The sequence below is a fragment of the Colobus angolensis genome, unplaced genomic scaffold (assembly GCF_000951035.1).
Source record: "Colobus angolensis palliatus isolate OR3802 unplaced genomic scaffold, Cang.pa_1.0 Scaffold59, whole genome shotgun sequence".
NCBI lineage: Eukaryota > Metazoa > Chordata > Mammalia > Primates > Cercopithecidae > Colobus > Colobus angolensis.
Window position 1 is genome coordinate 10,466 of NW_012119487.1, and position 25,703 is coordinate 36,168.

Below are 25,703 nucleotides of genomic sequence, written 5' to 3' on the forward strand. Positions count from 1 at the left end.
CTCAGGTGACCCACCCGCCTTGGCCTCCCAAAGTGCTGGGATTACAGGGATGAGTCACAGTGCTCAGTTTGATGTGCTTTTTAAAAATGACAACTCCAATTTTGTAGGCTGCATTTAAAAATACAATAATAAGGCTGGGCAAGGTGGCTCATGCCTGTAATCCCAATAATTTGGGAGGCGAAGGTGGGAGGATCGCTTGAGGTCAGGAGTTCAAGACCAGACTGGGCAACATAGTGAGACCCCATCTCTACAAAATAACAATTCACTAGGTGTGTTGGTACCTACCTGTGATTTCCAGCTACTTGGGAGGCTGAGACAGGAAGACTGCTTGAGCCCAGGAGTTCAGGGCTGCAGTGAACTGTGGTTGCGCCACTGCACTCCAGCCTGGGAACCCTGACTCTTTAAAATAAACATTTAAAAAGATGAGCATTTAACTACTGTATTGGCAGGTGGCTATGATGAGTCCATCACATACTATTTATATAATTCAGTGTTCACATGACACAAGAATCTGTTTTGCAACAAAAGACAAAAATAAGACATGGTCCTTGCTCTGAAGGCTTCCAATCTGAAAGGTAGTAAGACACAGGCAATGAAACTATAGGGCTATAAAACTATATTTAAAAAAATTTTTGCATGAAAAATTTCCAGGACTTTGGTGATAAGCAGTGAAATCAATGCCTTAAATAGGTTTTGAAATGGTATATTAAAAAATGGTACTCATTTGAATACTGTAAGTAAATACTGATTTGGTTTCTGGGATATAATGGACAAATGATTCTCAACTCATAGCAAGAAGATTCCTCCCTGGGTATTAGAATAATCTGAGGTGGAACAAAGAGGCTATAAAGTTTCAGAACAAGGTGGTACTTTCTGCTCTTGCTTTAATTTCCTTTATTTTAAAAATTCAGTTAACATCAAAGAGAGTGTCTTTTTTTTTTTTTTTAAGGAAGAATGCTTTAAAAAGAGATAAGAGTGGTGCCAACATGAAGACCAAAAAAATAAACAGTGCAATGTGGTGCCAAAAGAAAAGGGGGAAAACATCTGAAATAAGGTGGAAGAGTCAAAGGTAAAAATCACAAAGGAATGGAATATTAACAAGAGAACAAAAGGTTAACTAGGCAAGTTAGACGAGGGGAAGACTTAATATGAAATTTGTCCTAGGAGAAATTATTAAAATATTTAAAGATAAAATCTAAAGCTCCTACTGAAATAGAAGATAAATTTAAAATAATTTTGATTAAAGAGAAAATATACTGTAAAATATTTATTTAATAAAAATAATTTTATAATCTATACAGAATTGAATAAAAAGTACAACAAATTATTTTCACTTATTTGCAAAACTGCATACAGTACAACTTGCACATTGGGTTCAGCATTCTACAAATATGGCCACATACCAAGATGTGAACATATTCTTGTCTTAAATAAGAAAAGGCTCAGGTTGTATGCCACAAACTTTGAATTAAATTCCAGGGAAATATTGCTTTGGTAACGTGAACAATTTGTACCACATTCCATTAAAAAAAGGTTTAATAAAATCCCTCAAACAGCACTTTTCTACTTGTTTTGGAGTACACAATTCCCAAATTAGCACAAACAAAACAAAGCAAAAACAAAAAGCAAAATATAAAATGGAGGTTGCTACTTTTACGAGACCACTTCCCTTTCCCTTCCTTAGTGTTCTTTTCCTTTCCCTTAATTGTAAAGGACAGTGAATAGAAAATGACCTATTCTTATCCTCATCCATCTGTTTCTAGGATTCCTGCTTAAACCAAATGAGTATGTCAATTTTGCAATCTTGACACACTATTATTAACACTGTTCAGCTGTGTCATTCTAAAAAAGTTAATATCCCAGTTAAAAGCACCTATCTAGATTCTTTTCAAGATAAGGCAACAAAGTCAGCTTTAAAATAGTTTTCACGTGTCTGACATATACTAGCAGCCCCTTGGTAGACTGATTTCAGAATTAAATGCATACAGAACATTTTTTTCAAGTAACTTGGTAATGAAATCACTAGCAATTTTAAGCAAATATTCAAGATGATCTACCTTTAGAAACAAAGGCAGATTTAAGGTAAAAAAAAAATGCAGGAATCACATCTATCCTAGTTCCTGTCCCATTGAAATAATTTAAAAGAGGCTCAGCTTATGAAAAAGGCCTTGGACTAATGCAATTCCTATTGACATCTTTACTTGGATAAGAAAAACAAATATAAAAACTATATATAGGGATGAAATTATTTTAAAAAGATTTTTCATTTTATTTTGGAAATAAAAGGGAATGCAAATACAAATGGGCTAGTTATATCTGTAGCCCATATATGAACTTTTAATCTTGGAATTAATAGTCCTTCATATTGAAGATTTAAAGACAAGCAAACCAACCTTAAGCTTTCATTAAATCTCTTCATTTAGGCAGGCTTCAAAACTTGCCTTATTTTCTAAGTAAATGAGCTTCTCTGGGAAGCATATGAATAATGCAAAAATGTACTTCTAAACAAATTTTACACAAATACATAATTGTCACGATGGGAACCAAGAACATTCATACGATGAATTTTTTTAAAATAACTTAAAATTAGAAATGATACATACACCTTAAAATACAGAATACTAAATCAGAATATTGCCAGTGATAGAATAACTATGTAGAAAGACCAATGCACATGAGTAACACAGAAATAAGAATTAAATTGAATAGAGGCAGATGCTGTTAGAACATATTTCCATCCATCATGACTTGTAACATTTTGTGGCCTCTGTGAAGCCCTGCTCCCACCAGGCCAAGCACCTGGCTAAGTAGATACAAACATATGTGACCTATAAAACACCAAACTCACTTGCTAATAAAGTATACAACACCACGTGCTGCTTGATTGCTCTTGACCGGTTTTTACAATCAAGTTCACTTTTGACTTAGAAGTCATCCTTAAATTAGCTCTCATAAATAATCCATGAAATAAACTTTACTTCTGGCTCCTCTGAATAGTATCATGTTATTCCCGGAATACAAGGTATTAGTCAAGTGGCTGCTTTGAAGCCAAGAAATGCACATTCATAAATATATGTCTACACTTTAAAAAATCAAATACATCCAGGCAGTTGCTGTGCGGAGTTCTTGCTATAAGAAGAAGCCCTTCAGCAGTGTATTATGAAGTGGTTACTTGAGAACTTGATTCTGGATCTTCCAGCTTTCTACATTTCTTCATAATACTGACTGCACCACTGGCCAGGAAAACCACAGCGATGAGTGCAAAATAACCGGCATAGATCAAAAACTAGAAGGGGGAAAAGTAGTAGTTTATTGAATTATCAATTACAAGACGATTACTCTATAATAAAGTATATTCAGAATTTGTCCATAAAGCCTAAAAAAATATTGCATACTTACACCATGTGCCAGACCCTAAAGTTACAAAGCAGCATCACCAGCATGGTGGTACTAAATAAAGCCTGACTGCCTGAGTGTGAATCCTGACTTCATCCCTTACAAGCTGCGTGAACTTGATTGAGATACTTCATCTCTGAGCCCTGACTTCTTCACTTACAAAATGGAATTCATAATAGTTGTCACTTTACAGCGTTGTTGGGACAAATCAGTGAGATCATAAATGCTTATTAGCACAATGATAATGCTGTTAGTATTATTTCTATTGTTGTTGCTGTTATTGTTATAATTCAGTCCTGATCTCCACCTTCAAGCTGATAGGTGGGTACAAACAGGCCAAATTTTGAAGATCAAGAACTCTATTTTTCCCCAGAAGAGGGCAGTAGAAGGTCAACTATATTCTATTATAGGATTACTTAATATAAAAATTCTTCCCTAAGACAATTTTTTTTTTTAAGTTCTGGGCTGCATGTGCAGAACGTGCAAATTTGTTATATAGGTATACGTGTGTCATGCTGGTTTGCTGCACCTATCAACCCATCACCTAGGTTTTAAGCCCCACAAACATTAGGTATTTGTTCCTAATGCTCTCCCTCTCCTTGCCCCCTACCCCCGGACAGGCTCCGATGTCTGTTGTTCCCCTCCCTGTGTCCATGTGTTCTCATTGTTCAACACCGACTTATGAGTGAGAACATGCAGTATTTGGTTTTCTGTTTCCTGTGTTAGTTTGCGGAGGATGATGCCCTAAGCCAAATTTTAATGTGACTATACGGTTTATTAACATCATCATCATCATCATCTTCTTAAAATAACACACTAAATACTTACAAACTGGTTCAAAGGTACAATGAGAGTATGGCCTTAAATCACTGAGCCAGTTTCTTTCAATGTTGGCTATACTTCTGCAAGAAGCCATTAATCAATCATGGCAGTTAAATGGGTTTCAGCACCACCCACAAAATCCTATTATTCCACGTTTAAATCTACCATTTCTATAAGAATCTGCTGACAAATTTCCACTTCCAATGACAGCCATGTTTCCCTCAACTGTTAATAGTCCTGGGAACTCTCCCTTATACAGGGAGGATGGCAGGCACTTAAGTTTCTCTCCTATTTTCCATCCTGAAATAAGTTTTGGTTTAACTCCAAGATCTGGAACACTATTATTGATAGTACTGGACAAGTCACTTAACATCTCTCAAACTCATCTTCTTCATGTCTAATACAGCAACCCTGCAAATCCTATATAAAGCATTTGACACACAGAAGGCACTCAATGCACATTGTCTATTATTACTATTTCTCTCTTAGATTGCTTTAGTAAAAACAAAGTTAATTACAGCTAATATGTTGGGAAGAAATCATTTGGGTTGGTTGGGATGGGGGTGGGAGTAAGTACTTCTTGATTCATTCAGTTGCCCATTTTGCCAAAGTACAAAACAATACGTACTTAAAACTCACAATGCACGAAGGCATATACAAGTATACAATTCCTGAATGTAAAAAGTATTCACATTGTTTTTGGGTGTTGGTGCAAGTTTCTCAATAGGTCATGTGTTACAAATCATAATGCTGTTCATCAACAGCAAGGCACTACCTTGGTATTTGGGTAAGGGGTGTTTTAAATAAAGGGAGGAGACTTAAAGAGTTGTGAGATGAAACAGGGAATCTCAAACATGGGACACAGTATTTCAAGCATAGATTTAAGTATAGAGGGAAATAATGGATGAGGAAGCAGAAGGTCTTGGCCTGTAAGGAATCAGTATTACCTCTCAGCTGAAACAGACCTACTGGGCTGATGAGTTACACTCAGGAATGTTCTAAGACCTCATAAAAAAGAAGACAATCCCAACACCCTCCAGGGAGAAAGGAACTAAGGATAGGGGAGAAGGTGTTGAATGAAGGAAGGAGGGTACACTTTTACTTTACATCTGTTCCCTATTGTTTGAATTTGTTTTCATTAAGCATACATATACTTCTGTCACCCTGATCAAGTCACACATACTACCTTCAATGCCAAAGGAGAGATCTTACCTGAGTGGTAATTTCTAATCCAAGGCCACTGGCATCTACCACAATTAGAGTGAGCAGCGTCTGCAGTGCCAGGGCAATGAAGGTATTTACACCAAATACCAGGGCATAGCGTTCCATGCTGAGGTTTGCAGCAATTTGAAAACTTAAAAAAAAAAAAATAAAAGAAGCGTGAATAGATAAGAATTACTTCCTGAGTACTTATAATAGTTATTCTAAATAAAAATAAACATTTTTACTTTAAATGTGAAGAGTCCTTCTTTCTACTGTCAATTGCCTTTCCAAACAAATGAAAACATTTTGCAACTAAATGATATAAATCTCATGCAAACATCTGAAAACAGTAGGAACACACAGACAAGGGAATAAACAAAACTTGCCTAAATGTTTCCTCAGAAGAAAAACTGATAATGCACATAAAATACAATGTTTCCTCCCATTTGCCTAATTTAACTAGAAACTTTAATATTTTGGTTTGTAAAGAAACCAAAAAATTTATCCTGTTACAATTTTTCCTAAGGCTTCTATGAGCCAAAATACATACGTTGCTATGGTGATGAGTAACATGTAGATGATTCTGAAGACAACGTAGGATGCATAGCACACCCAAATGTTACCCACAGTGTCCATGATATACACTGCAGCACCAATCAGGAGAGAAAAGAGAGATAATGTCATTTCTCCCCAAGTTGACCAGGATATTTTTATATAACCAACTGCAAACACAGCAACAGCACCTACAAAATAACAACAAAAAAATCCAGTTATTTTGCTAAACAAATGCTATTGCAATACATTAAAAACGCAGCTTAGATTATTAAATTTTCAAATCTGCAAACTTATGAATAGGATAGCTCAAGAATATGGAGGGCCTTGAAACTCACACAGAGATTTCTGAACTTGATGGAATCAATAAAATGGAGCCACTGAGATGACAGACTGACTTAGGAGAGGGGGCAATGAGATGAAAATGCAGGACAAAGACACAGGGACATTGCTAAGGAAAAAAAAATGCTGCAGCTGAAGCAGAGGCAAGAGTCAAAAACAACCACGGCTTCTAATTTGGCATCATGGCAGGATGAGGCATCTCTCCTTCAAACCAAGGAGCAGTCTAGAACATGGCAAAAGGGCTTCTCTGCCTTTTGGTAAAACAGTGATGATGATAAGGATAGCTAAAATCTATGAAGTGTTTTCTGAGTGCCAAGACAGATAATAAGTGTTTACAGAAATCATATAACACCATCCAACAACCTCACGAGGTAGGTCAACAAATCACAAATGAACAAAAGAGTAAGATGGTCAAATACACAGGCTCTGAAGCCATCCTGCCTGAGTTCAAATCTTGACTTTGCTACTTACCATCTATATGACCTTGAGCAAGTTATTAACCTACCAGTCCCAAGTTTCCATTGCAAAATAGGGATAAATTCTACCTATCTCAGGAATTTTGTGAGGATTGAGTTAATGTGTATAATGTTCTTAGACCAGGACCTAGCACATAGTAACATTCAATAAATATTAGATACTATTGTTATGAACTATTGTATATTGCTATTCAAAATTTCACATCAAGTGTCAAAACTATCCAGTAAGTACAGAAATAATGGAAACTTGGATAAACAATCTTGAAAATTATATTAGGTTTCCCCAAAGTTTATTTTAAAATTCCAGTTTGTTAGTCATAGTCCTGCTCCGCTTGAGTACTTCTGAGTTGTCTTCCTCAATTATAAAATCGAGCTTAAAATAAGTAAATCATTTTTTGAGGCTATTTCAAATTTGGGAAGGGGGAGTAAATCTGATTACACCTGGCGTAACTACCAGAGGAATCCCTTCCCCACCACCAACCTCTATTATCCTACATTGCTTACCCAGTAAGGTTGAAACAGCCTCCACACCACCATTATAGATAGCAGCATAGCGAGAAGGCATCACTTTCTCCCACAGGCCCTGTGTGTAGTTCACAACTTGAAAATAGCCACAGGTAGAGAGGGCCCACCACACAGACCAGCAGAGAAGAGGGCGAGAGGAGTAGCACATCAGGAAATCATTCCATAGTACTTTCAACACGAGGAGACGGTCTGGCTTGGGTTCCTACATAGCAAAAGGGAACAATGCTCAAACTCTGATGAAGGCAATTATATAGAAAGCAATTTACAGGCCCAATTATTTACCTAACAGACTTTTTTCCTTGTGAAAACCAACGGCTTACTTCATAAACTGGTAACAATTACATTTATCCCCTCTGGTGAAAAATATGTTCTCACAGGATTTTTGCTTTAAATGCACTATAGCTATACGTATAGTGCATTTAAAGCTATATGTAATCAACCCAGCAAAAGATGTATTGTTTACAAAACGAAGATGATGAAAACAGATTGCAAGCTTCAGCCAATAGGAGTCTATAATCTACATCTCCCATAGACTGGCAAACAACATAACAAGAATAATAATAAGCAACAGACTAGCAACCCTAATAAATCACTATTCAGTTAAGGCCTCCTATCCTTGTAATTGACAGATTGATGCAACAGTTAAGATAGAAATATTGGAAAGAAGTAGATCAAAATATTAGCAGTTCTTTCTAGGTGGTGGGTTCTTAGTGGTTTAAATTTTCTTCCTTAAACTTGTTATATTGCTTAATATTTAAACAATGAGAAATAGTATTATAATAAAGTAATAAATCAAGTTACTGGGCTTATAACTGAGTGAAGCAAGACATTACTGAGCTGTGCACCATCGCAAGAAGTGAATATGAGATGTCAGACACTCTGTGAGATATCTCTGATTTCATCTGTATGAAAGGACTAATCTACCAAATGTTACTGTAATCCCTGGGCCTTGCTCAGAACATGGGAAGTCTGGGTGTGGTGGCTCACGTCTATAATCTCAGCACTTTGGGAGGTCAAGACAGAAGGATTGCTTGAGCCCAGGAGTTTGAGATCAGCCTGGGCAAGAAAGTGAGATCCTATCTCTACCCAAAAAAAAAAAAAAACCACAGAACATGGAAAATTTTACTTCCGTGGCTAACAAGTAAAGGCAAAATGAGAGCCATGGAAAGATGAGTATGATATACCACTGAGTAAAACAACAGCAAGTTACAAGACTACATGTAGATCACAATTTCATTTACTATAACATGTATACATATGTATACATACATATGCATATATGAAAAGAGATGTTTGAAAAGTTCACTAATCTTTGGGTGGTAGTAGGTCAAGTGATTTTTAATTTTTTTATATAGCTTTCTATAATGTTTAATTTTAAAAAATAAGTAGATGCCAGGCACAGTGGCTCACGCCTGGAATCTCCACACTTCAAGAGGCCATGGCAGGTGAACTGCTTGAACCAAGAAGTTCAAGATCAAGCTGGGCAACACAGTAAGATCCCGTCTCCATACACACACAGACACACACAAAATGTAATTAGCTGGGTGTGGTGGTGTACACATATAGTCCCTGCTACTCGGGAGACTGAGGTGGGAGGATCACTCAAACCTAGAAGATCGAGGCTGCAGTGAGCCGTGATCATGCCACTGCACTCAAGCCTGGGTGACAGAGAGAGACACTGTCTCAAAAAAAAAACAAAAACATACATATACACACATACACATACACACCGTATATATATATACACACACCATATATATCATTTTTATAAAATTAGTACAGATATTTTCTCCTCTTATATACAGTAACAGTGACCATCAGTATTAGGTAAATAAAGGCCATTTTCTCCCTCAGAGGCTAGAAAACCTCACTGGACTGAGAATCCGAGTTTCATCATTCTTTTACCTTCTCATGCCATTGCAAAGCAACCCCAGTGTGGTGCTTCCTTCTTTGTGCTGTTTAGCCCAGAGGGGGATATCCTTCAAGTACCATTACTACAGCCCTTTCCCAAAATTCAGGGAGGAGTACTGAGGTTAACTAAGAGAACTCAGAGAAAGAGTTACTGACACTTGAAAATTCTACTTGATGAATTTGCATATGATAACCACCTAGAAGTACAAAATGCTGCTGTTACAAGATTGATTTCTTGGCACTGTATATGAGAACAAACCTTGTGAATTTAAACAAATCACAAGATAATTGTTAATCACATCTAATGTGAATTTGCTGAGAGTGAGTGAATGGGACCAAGCATATTTTCTGAAGTCTTTATTCAAGATCCACCAGTTTTATTGAACTATATCAGAATTTTACTATTTAGCTTCAGTTGCTTAACCAATATAACCTGGAAAACAACTGTGATATCTAACACTTTCAAGGATGCTGGAAGGATTATAAGAAAGTATATTCCTGGAAGAATGGAACTATTAAAAGGATTCACAAGTTTCTATTAGAAATCCTACCATAAACTGATAAGAAACCCTTAGTTTTCTCATCTGGAAAATGAAAATGATAACAATAATATCTATCCACATAAGATTATACAGAGTTAAATTAGATAATGCATGTATTTATTATAGAAGTGCTCAGTTAATGTTATTTCTAATGCATAGCTTAAAAAGTCATGGCATACATAAAATAATGCCCAGTATAATACATTTGAGAACTTTAGATCTATTATGTAATAATGAATTCTGCACACAGAAGTTAATAACTACTCAATCTATTATCTGGCCATGCCAAAAAGAAAAGATGGCAGGTCCTGTTTATAAAATCGGCACCCCTTGCTATAATCTGCAGGCTTCCTTCTATGCTGTTTCTAGGCTTCAAATGTTAAGCTTATATGAATTGCACTTTCTAAAGAAGCATTTGATATATTACCTTTTATGTTTCTTGTTAAATTACATCTACAAAGGTTTATTTCTATTACATCAAAACTCTGAGCTGCTCATAGTTAATCATGCAAGTTCTAATTTAGTAAGTGGCCTTCACTGCGTTCCATGGAGCTTTGAGAGTTTATGTGGGATAAATAACAGGCTCAAGTAGGTAAAATTATCAGACCTGCATTCCTGTTTCAATCAGAAAGGCTCAATTTTTATTTACTTATCACAATGGGGATCTAGTTTCAGATTTCATTTGAATATAAGGCTTTGACGCTGTTTTATACATTTAAAAATCTTTAACAATTACTTCCCTCTGTCAGGAAATGGAAATCTCTACTGGAGTGGTGGTTTTTGGAGTCAACTAGATGCAGGTGGAAATTTTTTTTTTTGAGACAGAGTCTCTGTTGCCCAGGCTGGAGTGCAGTGGCACCATCTCAGCTCACTGCAACCTCCGCCTCCCAGGTTAAAGCAACTCTCCTGCCTCAGCCTCCCAAGTAGCTGGGACTACAGGCATGCGCCACCATGCCCAGTTAGTTTTTGGGTTTTTTTTTTTTTAGCAGACATGGTGTTTCACTACCTTAGCAAGGCTGGTCTCGCGCTCCTGACCTCAAGTGATCTGCCTGCCTTGCCCACCGAAAGTGCTGGGATTACAGGTGTGAGATACCATGCCCGGCCTGAGTTGGAAATTTTTAAAGTGCCACTTCCTATGTGCCTTTGCGGAAGTCAGTTAACTAAATTTAGTTTCCTCTTCTGTAAAATGAGCAAATATCTACATCACTGAGTTTTAATAAGAATCAAATAATATACTGACTCTAAAGTTCTTAGCACAGTATCTGATACCCAGGTCAAAATACATGGGAGGCGTAATAATGATGATAATGAAGATGACTGGGGGTGATTAATTCAAAGAGAAAAGGAAAGATTATTCTATTTACAACCTCACAAATACATGACTATCTACCATAAAAGTATAAAGCTGTTCCGGATTATTCATGTCTAATGATAATGATAATAGTAACAGCAATTACCATTTATTGGAAACCTACTATGTAAACTCATTTGAAAGCTTTAAATACTCAAAATAACCCTATAAGGTAGATATGTATATAAGGAAACTAAATCTCACAGAATTAAGTAACTTGTCCAAGTACTAGAACTGGGGTTTGAACTTCACTTTCTTCAAAACTCACTACACCCTGCTGCTAGAAATGACATTATTTAATACCAAAGTGGAAGCATTAATTTCACTGCTGTCATTGTTTATAGACCTTAGACATGCAGACACAGAAAGAACACTTACTAGGAGTAAAAGATATCAAACTACAAATAAAAGCATGGCTATATTAAGAGAATCATTTACTAGGTATTAATTACATGTCAGAACCTATGCTAAAGAAGTGGTTTAATTTGTGTCATTTCTAATAGATGAAGAACTTAAAATAAATCAGGTTCACTTATCAGCCAACTACATAATGAATCCAGCTCTGCTTATGAAAGTCACCAGCTTTGGTTCTTCTTTCTGCAAGATCAGCACCCTTTGCCCCAATGCAATAGGCTCTCTTTAAAAAGAACTCACAAATACTCTAAGGTAACCTGTAGAGTGAGCTATCACTTAGACTCCTCCTACTTCATTTTCTCTTTCTATAAAAATCAAGATAAAACCACCTACCTACCTACTCTTCAATAATTACCATGATTATAATTTATGGTTTAATTATAGGTCTTGTCAACTTAAAATAGCTCTGTGATCCCTAATATCCATTTTCTGAATTTCCTTCAAGCTTGCAAAGAAAAACAGCAGCATTTCAGGGCCAATCAGTGCCGATACCAAGCAGCACTGCCCATCTGCTATGGTATCGGTAGCAGAGCCTAGGATATCAGGGAATTGACTTGAATCCTAATTTTGAAAACAGTGTAACTGACATGATGGTTCTGACATTGTTACCCTAGTTAAAAGACTTCATGGAGAAAGGTTTAGAGAGAACTGGATCTCATATACACTTTAAAATTATGCTCAAGAGTATATTTGTGCAATTCTGTGCAAGTTGCTATCTCTGATCCTAATCCTTATCTCTTAAAAGGACAGTCTTGATGAAATCTAATCTCTTCTTAAAATGCTCTGATTTTTCTGACTTGTGATTAGAATAATTTCCAACTCTAAAATTCTACAATTCTTCGGTATATAAAATACTGATACACTGTGTATCTATAAACAAGTATTTCAAGTTGATCTAGAACAGTTTTTTAAACTATAGGTCACCACCCATAAGTTGGCAATAAAATTGATTTAGAGAACAGTGAACTGAATTTTAAAAAAGTAAAAGAATGTATCAGAATAAAGTATTATTGTAAACCTTGTTTCTGTTATATATAAAATATATACATATCTATGTATGTACAGGTTTTCTATGTAAAATGTGTTTTCTCACTATGTTTCTTAATTATATTCAAAAAAGTCTGAAACTCACTATCTATAAAAAGATTTAGAACTAAGGTCAATATGTTAATATCTAAAATATACATTTATACACACACTATATATATGTTAATTTTAGCTAAAGCCACTGTAACACATTCAAAACAGATAAAGAAGGGTCTTTATTTTTTTCCACTTCATGAAATCTATGAAATGATTATACCTCCTTCCCTCTCCCATCAACCCTCTGTTGACTCTCCAACATCACGTAACAAATTATGAAAAAATCAGCATTTCATTGCCACTTAATCCTTGGTCATTCTGACAAAACCTGCTCACAGGTGCCTTGGTAATCAAGGTGAGTTTCACGATGAGGGTTGTCCAGGCTCTAGAAGTCTACCCAGGCTCTTTGGGATGATAACCTAAATTTCAAGTAGTAATTTGAGAGCTCAAGAATGGGGATAGAGAAAAGAGTAATTTTCAATGAGGACATCAGATACCACATTGAAACAATTCAGTTAACTCTCAGTACAGAATGAAAGACTTTATTCATAATGGTTCTTTATTATCAGCCAGCCTACAAAGCTTATGGAGCTCAGTCCGACTGAGGCCACCTACAAAGCTGGAATGTTAATAGGCTTATTTCCAAACATGTCCCAGGAAAACTAAGACTACAGTGTGGCTGGAATTAACTTTGCTCCTCACAGCTCACAGTTTATAACCTAATAGAAACAAAAAAACTTGTATATTAAAAAAAAAAAAAGGGTGGTTGTCTAGGGAAAGGAATTCATCTTCCTGGCTACACTACACAGAACAGATGGATAAATTATTTTAATGCCATACCTCTCTCTTCCAAGAGACAGCTTCATAACACACTTTTAATATTTATTCCATCATCACCTTAAACTGTCCTCTTGTGATCTCTTTGCCTGCATTATTCATTACTACTTCACTTCAGCAAATTGTCATTTGAAAAATAAATAACAGATATACCTTCTAGCACAGAAGAGGAAAATAACTTCTTACCCTTAAATACTGTGGGCTTCATGGCTGGGTGCAGTGGCTCAGGCCTGTAATCCCAGCACTTTGGGAGGCTGAGGTGGGTGGACTGCTTGAGGTCAGGAGTTTGAGATCAGCCTGGCCAACATGGTGAAACCCCGTCTCTACTAAAATACAAAAATTAGCTGGGCGTGGTGGCAAGTGCCTGTAATCCCAGCTACTAGGGAGAGGCTGAGGCAGAACTGCTTGAACTCTGGAGGCAGAGGTTGCAGTGAATCAAGATTGCACCACTGTTCTCCAGCCTTGGCAACAGAACAAGACTCCATCTCAAAAAAAATAAATAAATAATAATAATAATAATAATTTGGGCTTCAATTCAGAAACTAGTAGATATTTAATCATTTATTAGAATCATTTCATTTACCCATTTAGCAAAAATTTTCTGAGTGCTTTATTTATGTGCCAAACACTCAAAAGACGAAGACTCAGCCCTTGCAATCCAAGACATCTCTGACATGAACAATATAATGCTGTATCAGTCTGACTTTGGAGGTCATGCACTCCAGGGAAAAATAAATGTGTCATCTCTAATATAAATAAACCACAGCTTGAATGAATGGAATGAATGAATAAAGCAATGAATCAACTCAGGATAAAACATGAATCCAAATGAATACAAGATCTATCAAGAGGGAGTTTGCTGGTTTTTTCACCACTGGTCTAGCCCCCATAGTAGAAATTACAAGATATTTAAGGCTGAGCTTACCGGTTCCTCCATGGGAGGCTCCTCCATATTTAGAGGGATTTTTGACTCAATGTCCTCCCAGCCAGGAAGGTGGTGAGAAGCTGGGGTGTCAGTAACAATGCCACCATTTTGTACCTTGATACCATTCACTCTCTGGCAGGTAGAAGGAATGTGGTGAAAGAAGAGGCTCTTCTGTGGCATAGGTAAAAACCAGGCCACAGCAAAAGCCACTGAAACACAGGTAAGAGAGATGACATTCAGGCTGAACAGCGACCAGCCTGCCACTGAGACAAGGATTTGCCCTAGGACAGAGCCCACTGTAAAGCCCACCAAAGTGGCACTTCGACAGTAACTTGTGACTTTCTGGTACATGTCCAGGTCTACCACACTGTAGATATAAGAGTAATAGGCAATTTCAGTGGCTGTGGCTATGCCATAAAAGAATTCTAGAAATTGAATGGCCAACAGTCCCTGGGCATAGAGCAGCATAAACCAGGTAACAATAAGGCTGAGCCCCTGCAGTAGAACAACAGGTTTATAACGGAGGTAGTCGGTAGCAAGGAACACAGGAAACAGTAGCACCAGGTAAGAGTAAGTCCATACTGGATAAATTTCATTGAAGACCTGGTAGAAAGAGAAAAAAAAAACCATTAGTGATCAAACGACCTGGAATACTCAAAAGGAATTTATTCTTACAAAACAACCTACAAATACCTCAAAGATCTCATCCTTATCAATCAAAGAAACCTTGACAACAACAGTTCAGATAATTGTTTGAAAAATATCTCTTCTCCTTTTTTTGTTTGAGATGGAGTCTCGCTCTGCACCCAGGCTGGAGTGCAATGGTACGATCTTGGCTCACTGCAACCTCCGCCTCCCGGGTTCAAGTGATTCTCCTGCCTCAGCCTCCCGAATAGCTGAGATTACAGGCACCTGCCATCACACCCGGCTAATTTTTGTATTTTTAGTAGAGGTGGGGTTTCACCATGTTGGCCAGGCTGGTCTCAAACTCCTGACCTCAAATGAGGAGCCTCCCAAAGTGCTGGGATTACAGGCGTGAGCCACCACGCCCAGCCCGAAATATCCTTTCCTATCCCCAATACCATCATCTTTTTTCCTAATAAATTCTTCCCATTAATCAAGGTCTAGTTCAAAGACTTCCTTATTCAGAAAGACTTTGTAGAAGTCAATAGTACTTGTTTTACAACATTCAAACTCTTTTTTTTTTGGAGACAGGGTCTCCCTCTGTCACCTAGGCTGGAGTGCAGTGGCAGAATCATGGTTCACTGCAACCTCCGCCTCAGGTGAGGCTCAGGTGATCCTCCCACCTCAGCCTCCCCAGTAGCTGGGACTACAGGCCTGTACTACCACATCCAGCGAATTTTTTTTTTTTGGTAGAGATAGGGCTTCACCACATTACCCAGGCTGGTCTCAAACTCCTGGGCTCAAAGCAATCCACCAGCCTCAGCCTCCCAAAGTGCTAGGATTACAGACATGTGAGCCATCTCATCTAGCCTCAAACTCTCTTGATACTGATCCATATGCATCACTTTCCCCAATTAATTCCTAATACTGGCTCTTCACCATGGCTGCATCTCCTAAGAAGCTTTTAAAAATTTGTTAGCCAAGCATGATGGCACATGCCTATGGCTGCTACTCAGGAGGCTGAGGTGGGAGAAGTGCTTGAGCCCAGGAGTTTGGGGCTGCAGTGACTTATGATCACACCACTACACTCCAGCCTGTGTGACAGAGCAAGACTCTGTCTCTTAAAAAAAAAAAAAAAAAAAAATGCCCAGCCACAGATATTTTCTAAAAACTTCTCAGATTTTCAAATGAGCCAGAATTGAGAACAACTGCCTTACAGGCTTTTTAAGGATAGACCCCTACATTCACCTATATGACCTGTCTAAAAGCCAGCATACTGTTTGGAATACACTAGATTCAATAAATGCTTCGAAAACTGAATTACTGTCATTTCTTACTTCTAGACACAAGATAGACAGCCTTTATCCTAGTGTTTCATTAAGCTTCTCTGACTTTAAGTTTTGTTTCTTTTGGGGCAGAGGAACAAATAAAGATGGTCAATCTGTCCTACAGTCTTGAGAAAATTAACTCTCTCCAGATGGCAGGATTATAGGCAACCTTTATGTCCTTCTTTTTGCTTGTTTGTAAATAGAAAAAAAATAGAAGTTTTTGCTGTTTTCTTTTTAATGCATATTTTAAAATTGGGATATAGTAGAAGTGATCTTTAAAATAAACTTTAAACCAGAAAGACCCCAGCAGGAATTTCAGTTCCATCACTTGCTGTGTGACTGTAGACAAGATTCTTTTAGCTCCCCTTAGCCTTAACCTCCATTATCAATAAAGGAGAGTTGTTTGTTGCAAAAATTAAATGAGACACAACATGCAAATTACTTACTCCACCTGATTTATTCACAAAGTCTGAAGACTAGAGGACAAGCTGACAAGGATATCTGGGGCAGTATGAATTAACTAAATTAATTTAACTATCATTCCCATTCTTCCAATAACAATCATTGTAGGAGAAGCTTCCTTCCTTTTATCAGTGGCCTCAACTTTGAAGTGCTTTTTGCAAGTTTTGGTAAAAGGCTGAATACTTTGTGATGGAGCAACCTAACCCTAGACTTTTACATTCTGAGACCTAGTAACTTCCTTTTTATCTTTCCTGTACATCTCAGTTCACTCAAGTCTAATATGAGCTAAGGTTCTAAGGTTTACAGAAACAATAGACAATTGTTGCAAAATCTCTTGCCAGTGCAGAGCACCGCTATAAAAGTAAAACATAATCCCCATTTTCTGAAATACATTCCAAACAAAAGTGATCTGTTTAATGGCCTCACCTTCATGAATTCTGGTCTAATTTGTACTGGTAAATCAGTTAGTAAGCTCCACTTGATCAGGAAATTTTGTTGCACCTGACTATGTGCCTAAAAGAATAATCAAGAACTGTAGAAATGATTCTTATTCAAAACCGTGGAAATTTTAGCAAATGAGGAACAAAGTGCCTTTGGCTGCATTAGATAACTCTAAGTAGAAAACCAAAGCGGGTAAGGGTAATCTTGAGATTTCACAGTTGTGTTCTAACTAACAACTTGTCATTCCTTTGTGGCCTATACTTTTACAGATACTCTCTGTCAGCTTTCTTTTTTTTTTTTTTTTGAGACAGAGTTTCACTCTTGTCACCCAGGCTGGAGTGCAATGGCACAATCTTAGCTCACTCCCGAGTAGCTGGAATTACAGGTGCCTACCACCGTGCTGGGCCAATTTTTGGTATTTTTAGGAGAGACAGGGTTTCCATATGTTGGCCAGACTGGTCTCGAACTCCTGACCTCATGATCCGCCCGCCTCAGCCTCCCAAAGTGCTGGGACTACAGGTGTGAGCCACCGCACACGGCCTGTCCATTTTCTAAAGTTTGAAACTGCCCCCTCTGTTTGACTAAGTGTCACCTTCACTATTTCCCCAACATAGCACCATGAAGTACTAGCCATCAAACCTTTCCTTTAAAAATATCCTCTGCTGCTCCCTTCAACAGCTCATCTTCCTTTGTTTCGGGATTTTGGATGACCTCTTTACTCCAATAATATTGTCTGTGCTTAGACATGTTACGTAACTTTTAACAATAGTTGTCCCAAAATGATTAACCGCTAAGTTTTCATTGTCTAAGTTTCATCCTTGAAATTATTAATTTAAAGTATCTTTACTCATGAGTTTAATTCTACTAATACAAAACTACAATTTAGAGAATGAAGATGAAGAAAAGAAAGGCAAGCAGGGGAGAGAGGCAAAACCACATAGGTTCTCTTTAACTTATTCTAAATAAGAAACCTGCATTTTCTCCTTTAAGGGACATCAACCCAGGATGAATGGCCCTCTCATGCTATTATCAGCATCATAATAACAAACCTCTACTGCTGTGCTACATACCATGCTAAGCACTTTATCTAAATTCTATTTAATCCAAACCACAAATCTAAGGTAATTACTTCTATCATCTCTATTTTACAAACAAGGAAACTTGGCCTTAAAGAAAGGTTAAGTGAATTGTCCGAAGTTATCACAGTTAGGATTGGCAGAAGAAGGATCTGAATTCATATATTCTGAATCTGCCACACTAAAATGCCTGGTTTCTTCAATCAGAACACTGCTATTAATCATCTACTACCTTCCAAGGTTAATTCTAATGCCTGCAGCAGCTTTTCTAATCTGTACTGAGGTGCTTTAACAGGGCATTCATGAAGCGATAAAGACCACAGTCTCCAGCACTTAACTAATGGGTCTCCAAAGGAGATCCTTTTCTCTTTCAGCATTTCCAATGACAGCAAAAAAATTCTTCCTTGATATATTGAATCTTGAAGGGAAACTTCCTACAGGCAAAAATGTACCAATTACAGACCCTTATTAATTGTCCATTCTCCAACTTCTCACTTCAGGTAACATCTGCCATGTGAGCAAAGGGAACTGATTTTATTATGACCAAGGTGCTTTTCACAACTCTTTGGATCAGCGCTTGTGCTTTCTTGAGCTACAAAGTCAAGGGAAAACAGATGTTCATTTTTAAGTTCTAATTTAGATTTAGACTTTAAATTAGAATCAAGTTTCAATTAAACAACTAATAGGCAGTTATTTGCAAAACATTGCTTTCAACCAGCATGGAGGTGACAAAAAGAATAAAATGGCCGAGGCGCAGTCGCTCAAGCCTGTAATCCCAGCACTCTGGGAAGCCCAGGTGGGTAGATTACCTGAGGTCAGGCGTTCAAGACCAGCCTGGCCAACATGGAGGAACCCTGTCTCTACTAAAAATACAAAAAAATTAGCCAGGCATGGTGGTGCGTGCCTGTAGTCCCAACTACTCTGGAGGCTGAGGCAGGGGAATCACTTGAATCTGGGAGGCAGAGATTGCAGTGAGCCGAGATCATGCCATTGCAGTCCAACCTGGGCAACAAGAGCGCAACTCCATCTCTAAAAAAAAAAAAAAGAATAAAATAAGGCTAGGCACTGTAGCTCACGCCTGTAATCCTAGCACTTTGGGAGGCCACGTTGGATGGATCACTTGAGGCCAGGGGTTCAACACCAGCCTGGCCAACGTGGCAAAACCCCATCTCTAGAAAAAAAATATAAAATATTAGCTGGATGTAGTGGCACAAACCTATAATCCTGGATACTCAGGAAACTGAGACATGAGAATGACTTAAACCTGGGAGGTAGATGTTGCAGTGAGCCGAGATCATACCACTGCACTCCAGCCTGGGCAACAGAGCAAGACTCTGTCTCTAAATAAATAAATTGAGATCCTCAGCTCTCCAGGAGTTCTGAACCTAGTGAGGAATATATAATATATGCAGTATTATAATGGAAATAGGAAATATAGGGTTGTTTCTTCAAGATGGACCTTGAATGATGAGAAACCTAAAGGCTAACAAAGATATCAATAGATATATATGGGAAGATTATTCCAAGAAAAGAATAAGTCTTTGAGTACATGTCAACAGATGACAGGCTGTGGATATGCTGGACTTAAGACTATTAGATTAATATGAATGGAGCTTGGTTATGTGGAAGTGGTAAGGGAAGAAAGTTTGTAGTCAGATATAAGGCTGTCAAGGAGGTAAAAACCAGACTTTGTAAGGCTCTGAATATTAGGCGGAATGCTTAAAAAAATCTAAGAAAGGTAGTGAATGTCCGTCAAAACACATGCTACCATGATGAAAGGATGAAAAAAGTTTTTAGAGATAAAGATCTGTTTTACTGAAAGTTTGGCCTTCAACTATTAACATACAGTCAAATTTTAGCCTGCTTAAAACTTATAAACTGGTATCTATTTTAAAGTGAATGCTTTTCCTGAAATCTAAAAAAAAAATCTTTGAGAGTAGAGAGAAGAAATCTGTCTTTTTCTCCTCTCCTTTTGTTTTAGAATTTAGTTAACAATAGCTCTGTTCAAACCAACTTGACCCTCTGCAGTCTTCTAGGAGCAAACACAAACTTTAATACAAATGTTGCTGAATATGACTTAGCATTAGCTTTGCTTAAAAATCATGTCATATTTTTTATTTAACCGTCCGTTGCAAAAAGCAAGCACTCGGTAAGTAATGAATAAGCTGTTCTATTTATTTCAATTATTAGTTATACAAAAAACGTAGGGCTTGCCACAAGGTAAAGGAGAGGAGAATCAGCCATGATTTGGTGGTCCTCTGAGAATACACCCCTTCCCCAGACTACTAGATTTCTCTTCAAATCCCTTTTCCTCATCTAATTAGCAATAACAGAAGTACGCTTATGTTTCTGTTACACAATCAGCGAACAGTTACTACGCCTGGCAACTCTGCTTTATTTCTGTGCCCCCTGAACATACTTCACTCACCTTGAAAAGCTTTCTGATAGGACAGAGCACACGATCTTGGTAGCACATCACACAGCAACCTTCTACCCAGGGCACATGACAAAACAGATCAGCTTTCAAATATCAACACTTGGAACATGTTTCTCTCCCTGTGTTTCACTATCAGGAAAGGTGCACAAACTGTGCAGATCACATGGCAGTTCACATGAAACTTTAACGGTCAGCTGTTCACAGCAGTATCAATTCTGCCTCAGATTCAGTGGTTGTTGTGGGTGTCCAGAATCATACTTTCTCATATCAGTGCAGTAATTTTCTTGTAAAATCATTCTGTTCACAAACGTTGGCCGTTTTGACTTTTAAATCAGTATTAAAATTCAAATAGGTTATGAATAACTGCTACGGTCGCTTATGTGGTGATCCACAAGACTGAGAAACGGTCCAGCCACACCACCCCACAACTGGCAGGTCAATAGGGTAATTTAAGGCTAGGCAAAAAGTCAGTGATACTTGCTAGAAGTGAACCAATGTCAGACTTTCAAGTGAAACCCTCAATACAGAAGTCAATACTGATTCCCTCTCAAGCGCCCTTAAAAGTGACGGAGCACTGCAACAAACTGCAAACAGCAAACTATGAGAAATTATATCTCGCCAGTGTGCAAATGATTCCGGTAGTGCCATCTCTTGTTTTGACGTGTTATGCAGGGTTACTGAGTTGCTACTCAAAAGAAGTGACTGACTACTACCAACATAGAGAAGAGTGCGGTTTAAATGGGAGGAGTATTTTACAGCAACTGGGGCAAGGAGGCAGGGTGGAAGGAAAAGGTGTAGGAAAAAAGCAACAGCTCACAAGTGGCTGAGAGTAGGAAAAAGAACATGAGACCTCAGCTTTCACCCTTTGTTGTATTCAAGGAAGAGGGCATTGAATCGGCTTTATTTCGGTTTTGTGGAAGTACTTTGGGTTTAATTTCTTTTTCAGTTTATATACTGTCTTTCTTCTGCAAAAATCAAGTGCTGGTTTTGACCATGCACTTGAACAGGTCAGCACATTTCTAAAATACACTATGCGCTTCTGAAGTACTTTATTTGTAAGCCGTCACCTAGGAAAAATCAATCAGCAAAAATCTCTTGATGATGGACTACGTGCTCTCAATTACCCTGAACATCACAGAAGCCGTCAAAGACACCACCTTGTATCTGAGAAGCAAAACTAACATCTGTGAAGCAACAATTCACAATACAAGAAAAACTATAATTAAGAGTCAATTATGTTATACCATCTGCGTTTATCCCTGGAGGTTGGGCTTAAGGGAGAGAGGGGCAGGATATCCTTGGACACAACCTCACCCAACTAAAAATCAAGACAAATTAAGATGTTCTCTACTTCTGTCCTGTCCTTACTTGGATAAGTCCATCCATCCTGCCAAATGTAAACAAAGTAAGAGATGGACAGGAAGCAGGTGAAGCAGGTAGAGGGAAGATCCTTTCAGAAAAGCAGTGGTTGCCTACTTTCAGTCAATGAGTATTTACTAAGCTATGTCCAAAGTACACCTTGCTGTTTTCACTTCTTTGTCAAAATATTGCCCCTTCACCCCCAGCAGGAACTGCTGGACCAGTCTGGGCAGCCACGCTAAGCCACATCACCACACCATCAGCATACTGCCTGACGCACAAGGCACGGGGCCTCTGCACGCGTGTTCTGAGACCTTCGCAGGAGACTCGCCCTACATAGCCGAAGAAAACAGAAAATCATGAACACAACGCAGAGCACGAAGCCGACCTCCAACTGGGAAAAATCAGAAATCTCTGCCCAGGATGGCTCGAGCGCTTTTCTCAGTCCTCTCTTCCTCCGCCGCCCACCCGCAGGCTGGTCGCCCGCCCTTCCTGCGCGCGCCCCGCGTCCTCCGCGCGTACCTCTCTCTCGGACAGGTTCTTGTCCGGCCCCAGCAGGTACGGGGTCAGGAAGGGCTCGGACGGCCTGAGGCTGGCGAAGAAGCCATAGGCGCAGAGCAGCGCGGTGGGCAAGAACCAGCACTCACGAGGGACCCGAGCGGTGCGCAAGAGCACAGCGGCCGCCGCGGCGCGCCGAGATACCGGGCCGGGCACATCCATCCGGGGCGCGAGGGGAGGGGACCCGGCCCGGCCCCTTCCTTCTCCTCCTCCGCCAACTGGAATGAGACTCAGGCACTGCCCCAGCGCGGGCACTTGTAACCGCAAGTGACGCCTTCTCCCTGTAAGGCCCGGCCGTTCTGGACTCGCCGCCGCCTCCGGCTACCGGACTCCCAGCCTTACCCCGCGGACGCCTCTACGGTCGGGGTCTGAACGCCCGGCCTAAGGGAGACCGTCCTAAGGCCCACCCTCCGCCACCGCCTCCAGGCTGGGAACCAATCACAGCGGACGCCAGGAATACTTGGCTTCTCTGCCATTGGATGTGGGTCACACGACATGAACTGGCGGCGGCGGCAGCAAGCCAGGCCTCTGACGTCCCAGGGCTCAGGCGCGGAGGACATGTGGAACTCCAATCTGAAAGCGGCGGCTTGCGACCGAGCACTAGTCAGGCGGCCAGCTAGGGTTCGTGTCACACCCGCGGTCGGCTGTGCTCATCTGTCGGGAGTGCGTCCTGTGGGCCTAATCCCCAGATGGAAGAAACGCTCTGTTCTCCCCAACCAACGTTTGTCATTCTTATTCACCGTCCCTCGCGTGTCCATTCAGGTTCTGCTCCTGAGAGACCTAGTGACAGAGGTCAGGCAAAGATTTCACCTTGGGAAGGGGGAATGTTAAATCATTCCGCCAGCAGCTTTCGTGTTTTAAATTGTATTCATCCGCCATGGAAAGACATCAGAAGCCCAAGATCTAAGCGAGAGACTGAAATGAAGAAAGTGGATAATATTGTGAGAATAATGAACAAGCTGGTCAGTGAATAGCGGAACCGTAATGGAGTCCCAATTAAAGGGTTTTAACTTTATTTCGTCATTTTTTGCAAGCGTGATACAAAGAAAACAACTACGCTAAGGTTTATAGTTAAAAGGAAGGTGGAAATCCTGAGTCATTACAGTAATCACAAAACATGATAGATTTCTTCATTTAAAAACAAAAAAGAGGTCTTGGCATAGTTTTCAAGGGCAAAGCATGGCAAGATTCTCCAGTGCTTGCTTTCATCCCCCTCTGTGTGCCTTTTTCTGCCTGACTCACAGCCTGGCTGTATCCTAATCCTTCTGCAAAGATGCAGCATTTAAAGCAATTTTTCCTGTGCAGTATTTGTGGAATGATAAATCCTGCCAGAAGCTCATGGAAACATTTTGGAACTATCTTGCTTTTCGGTATGTTACGATCCATCTAGCACAGTTTTCCTCCTGTGATAGCAAATGACACTTTTTTCAAGCATCAGCAACCGAAGTGAGTCTACCAGATGGAATAAGATACTAGTAAAGGGAAAGATTTGTTTCTAAGACTGCACAAATGAATGAACCCAAATATGTGAGTTGATTAATCTGTGAAGAAATACAATTGGTAGTATTTACATCTCTCAATGAGTCTTAAAGTGTGGTGGAGGAAGCCCTGGGGGTCCTTGGGACCCTTTCAGAGGTTCCATGAGTTCAAAACTATTTTCATAACCATGCTAAGACTTTATTTCGTTTTCCACTCCAGAGGCTATATAATGTGTGATGACATCATCAGTTTATAGGATGAGAGAATACGTGCTTGTATATTCTTGTTTTTGTCAGACTTTCCATTTTTAATTTATTACAATATAGCAATTATCAATAGGTATAACCCACAAAACCCAACAGAGTTTTGGGGCACCTCCGTAACAAGGGTCCTAAGACCAAAATGTTTGAGGACTTCTAATCGATATTATTCAATTATCTAGTTCCCTAAACTCCAACCCTTATCAGGACTACAGAGAGAAAACAGGTGGTCCTCTTGACAATTGCTTTGTATTTACATTCAGTGCTTTTGTAGAAGAGAAGAAAGAAAGAGAAAGCAAGCCAGAGAGGCCTCGGAAAGAAAAGCCTTCTTATTAAAAACAGTTTTCTGGGTGGTCACGGTGGCTCACTCCTGTAATCCCAGCACCTTGGGAGGCCAAGGCGGGCAGATCACTTGAGATCAGGAGTCTCAGACCAGCCTGGTCAACATGGTGAAAATACGTCTCTACTAAAAATGAAAAAATTAGCCGGGCATGGTGGCATACACACCTGTAGTCCCAGCTACTTGGGAGGCAGAGGCAGGAGAACCACTTGACCCAGGAGGCAGAGGTTGCAGTGAGCAGAGAGTGAGACTCCTGAGACTTGTTAGACTCGTCTCAAAAAACAAAACAACAACAACAACAACAGCTTTCCATCCCTTCCCTGAGGTTTGGGGACCTGAACCATGTTAATCTGTAAATCATGCTTCTGTAACTTTTCCTTGGTGTAAATCATATAGGCAATGAGGCTGGGTATAAACAGTAATTGTCCTTGAATTGGACAGATGTTTTCTTATTATTTTTGTTTAAGAGGTCATGGTGATAAGCAGAATTCTAAGAATGATCCCCAGTGACGCTTGCCCTTGTATAACCCCCCACCCATTTGAGTGTTAGGTGAAACCTATGAATTTGATGAGGCAATACTCCTGTGATTATGTTACATTTTATGACAAATGTGAGATTTTCCAGGTGGGCCCAATCTAATCACATGAGCCCTTTAAAAGCAGAGCTTTTCCTTCTGCTAATAGCAGAAGAGGAAGTCAGAGAGATTTGAAGGATGAGAATTTGATGTGCTGCTGTTGGAGGGGGCTACATGCCAAGAAATGTGGGCATCCTGTAGCAACTGAGACTGGCTCCTGGCTGACAGCCAGAAGGGAATCAGGATATCAGTCCCAGAATCATAAGGAACTGAATTCTGCTAAAAACCTAAATGAGCTTGGAAGTGGGATTCTGTCTCCGGAGAAGAGCCCAGGTGGGTCAGCGTCTTAATTTTGGCCTGCGAAACCGTAAGCAGAGAATCCACT

General features: G+C 39.3%; 1 protein-coding gene across 1 annotated transcript; it reads right to left on the bottom strand.

Annotated features, from left to right (window-relative positions):
- Positions 1–1,242: 1,242 nt before the first annotated feature.
- On the bottom strand, positions 1,243–23,079 carry SLC19A2 (solute carrier family 19 (thiamine transporter), member 2). The gene is made up of 6 exons (XM_011962258.1): positions 22,629–23,079; positions 14,380–14,982; positions 7,296–7,518; positions 5,972–6,164; positions 5,431–5,572; positions 1,243–3,286 (listed from the first exon to the last, which is right to left on the bottom strand). The coding sequence occupies exons 1-6, from the start codon at positions 22,824–22,826 to the stop codon at positions 3,158–3,160; spliced, it is 1,488 nt and encodes a 495-aa protein (XP_011817648.1). The 5' UTR covers positions 22,827–23,079; the 3' UTR covers positions 1,243–3,157.
- Between the last annotated feature and the right edge of the window lie 2,624 nt (positions 23,080–25,703).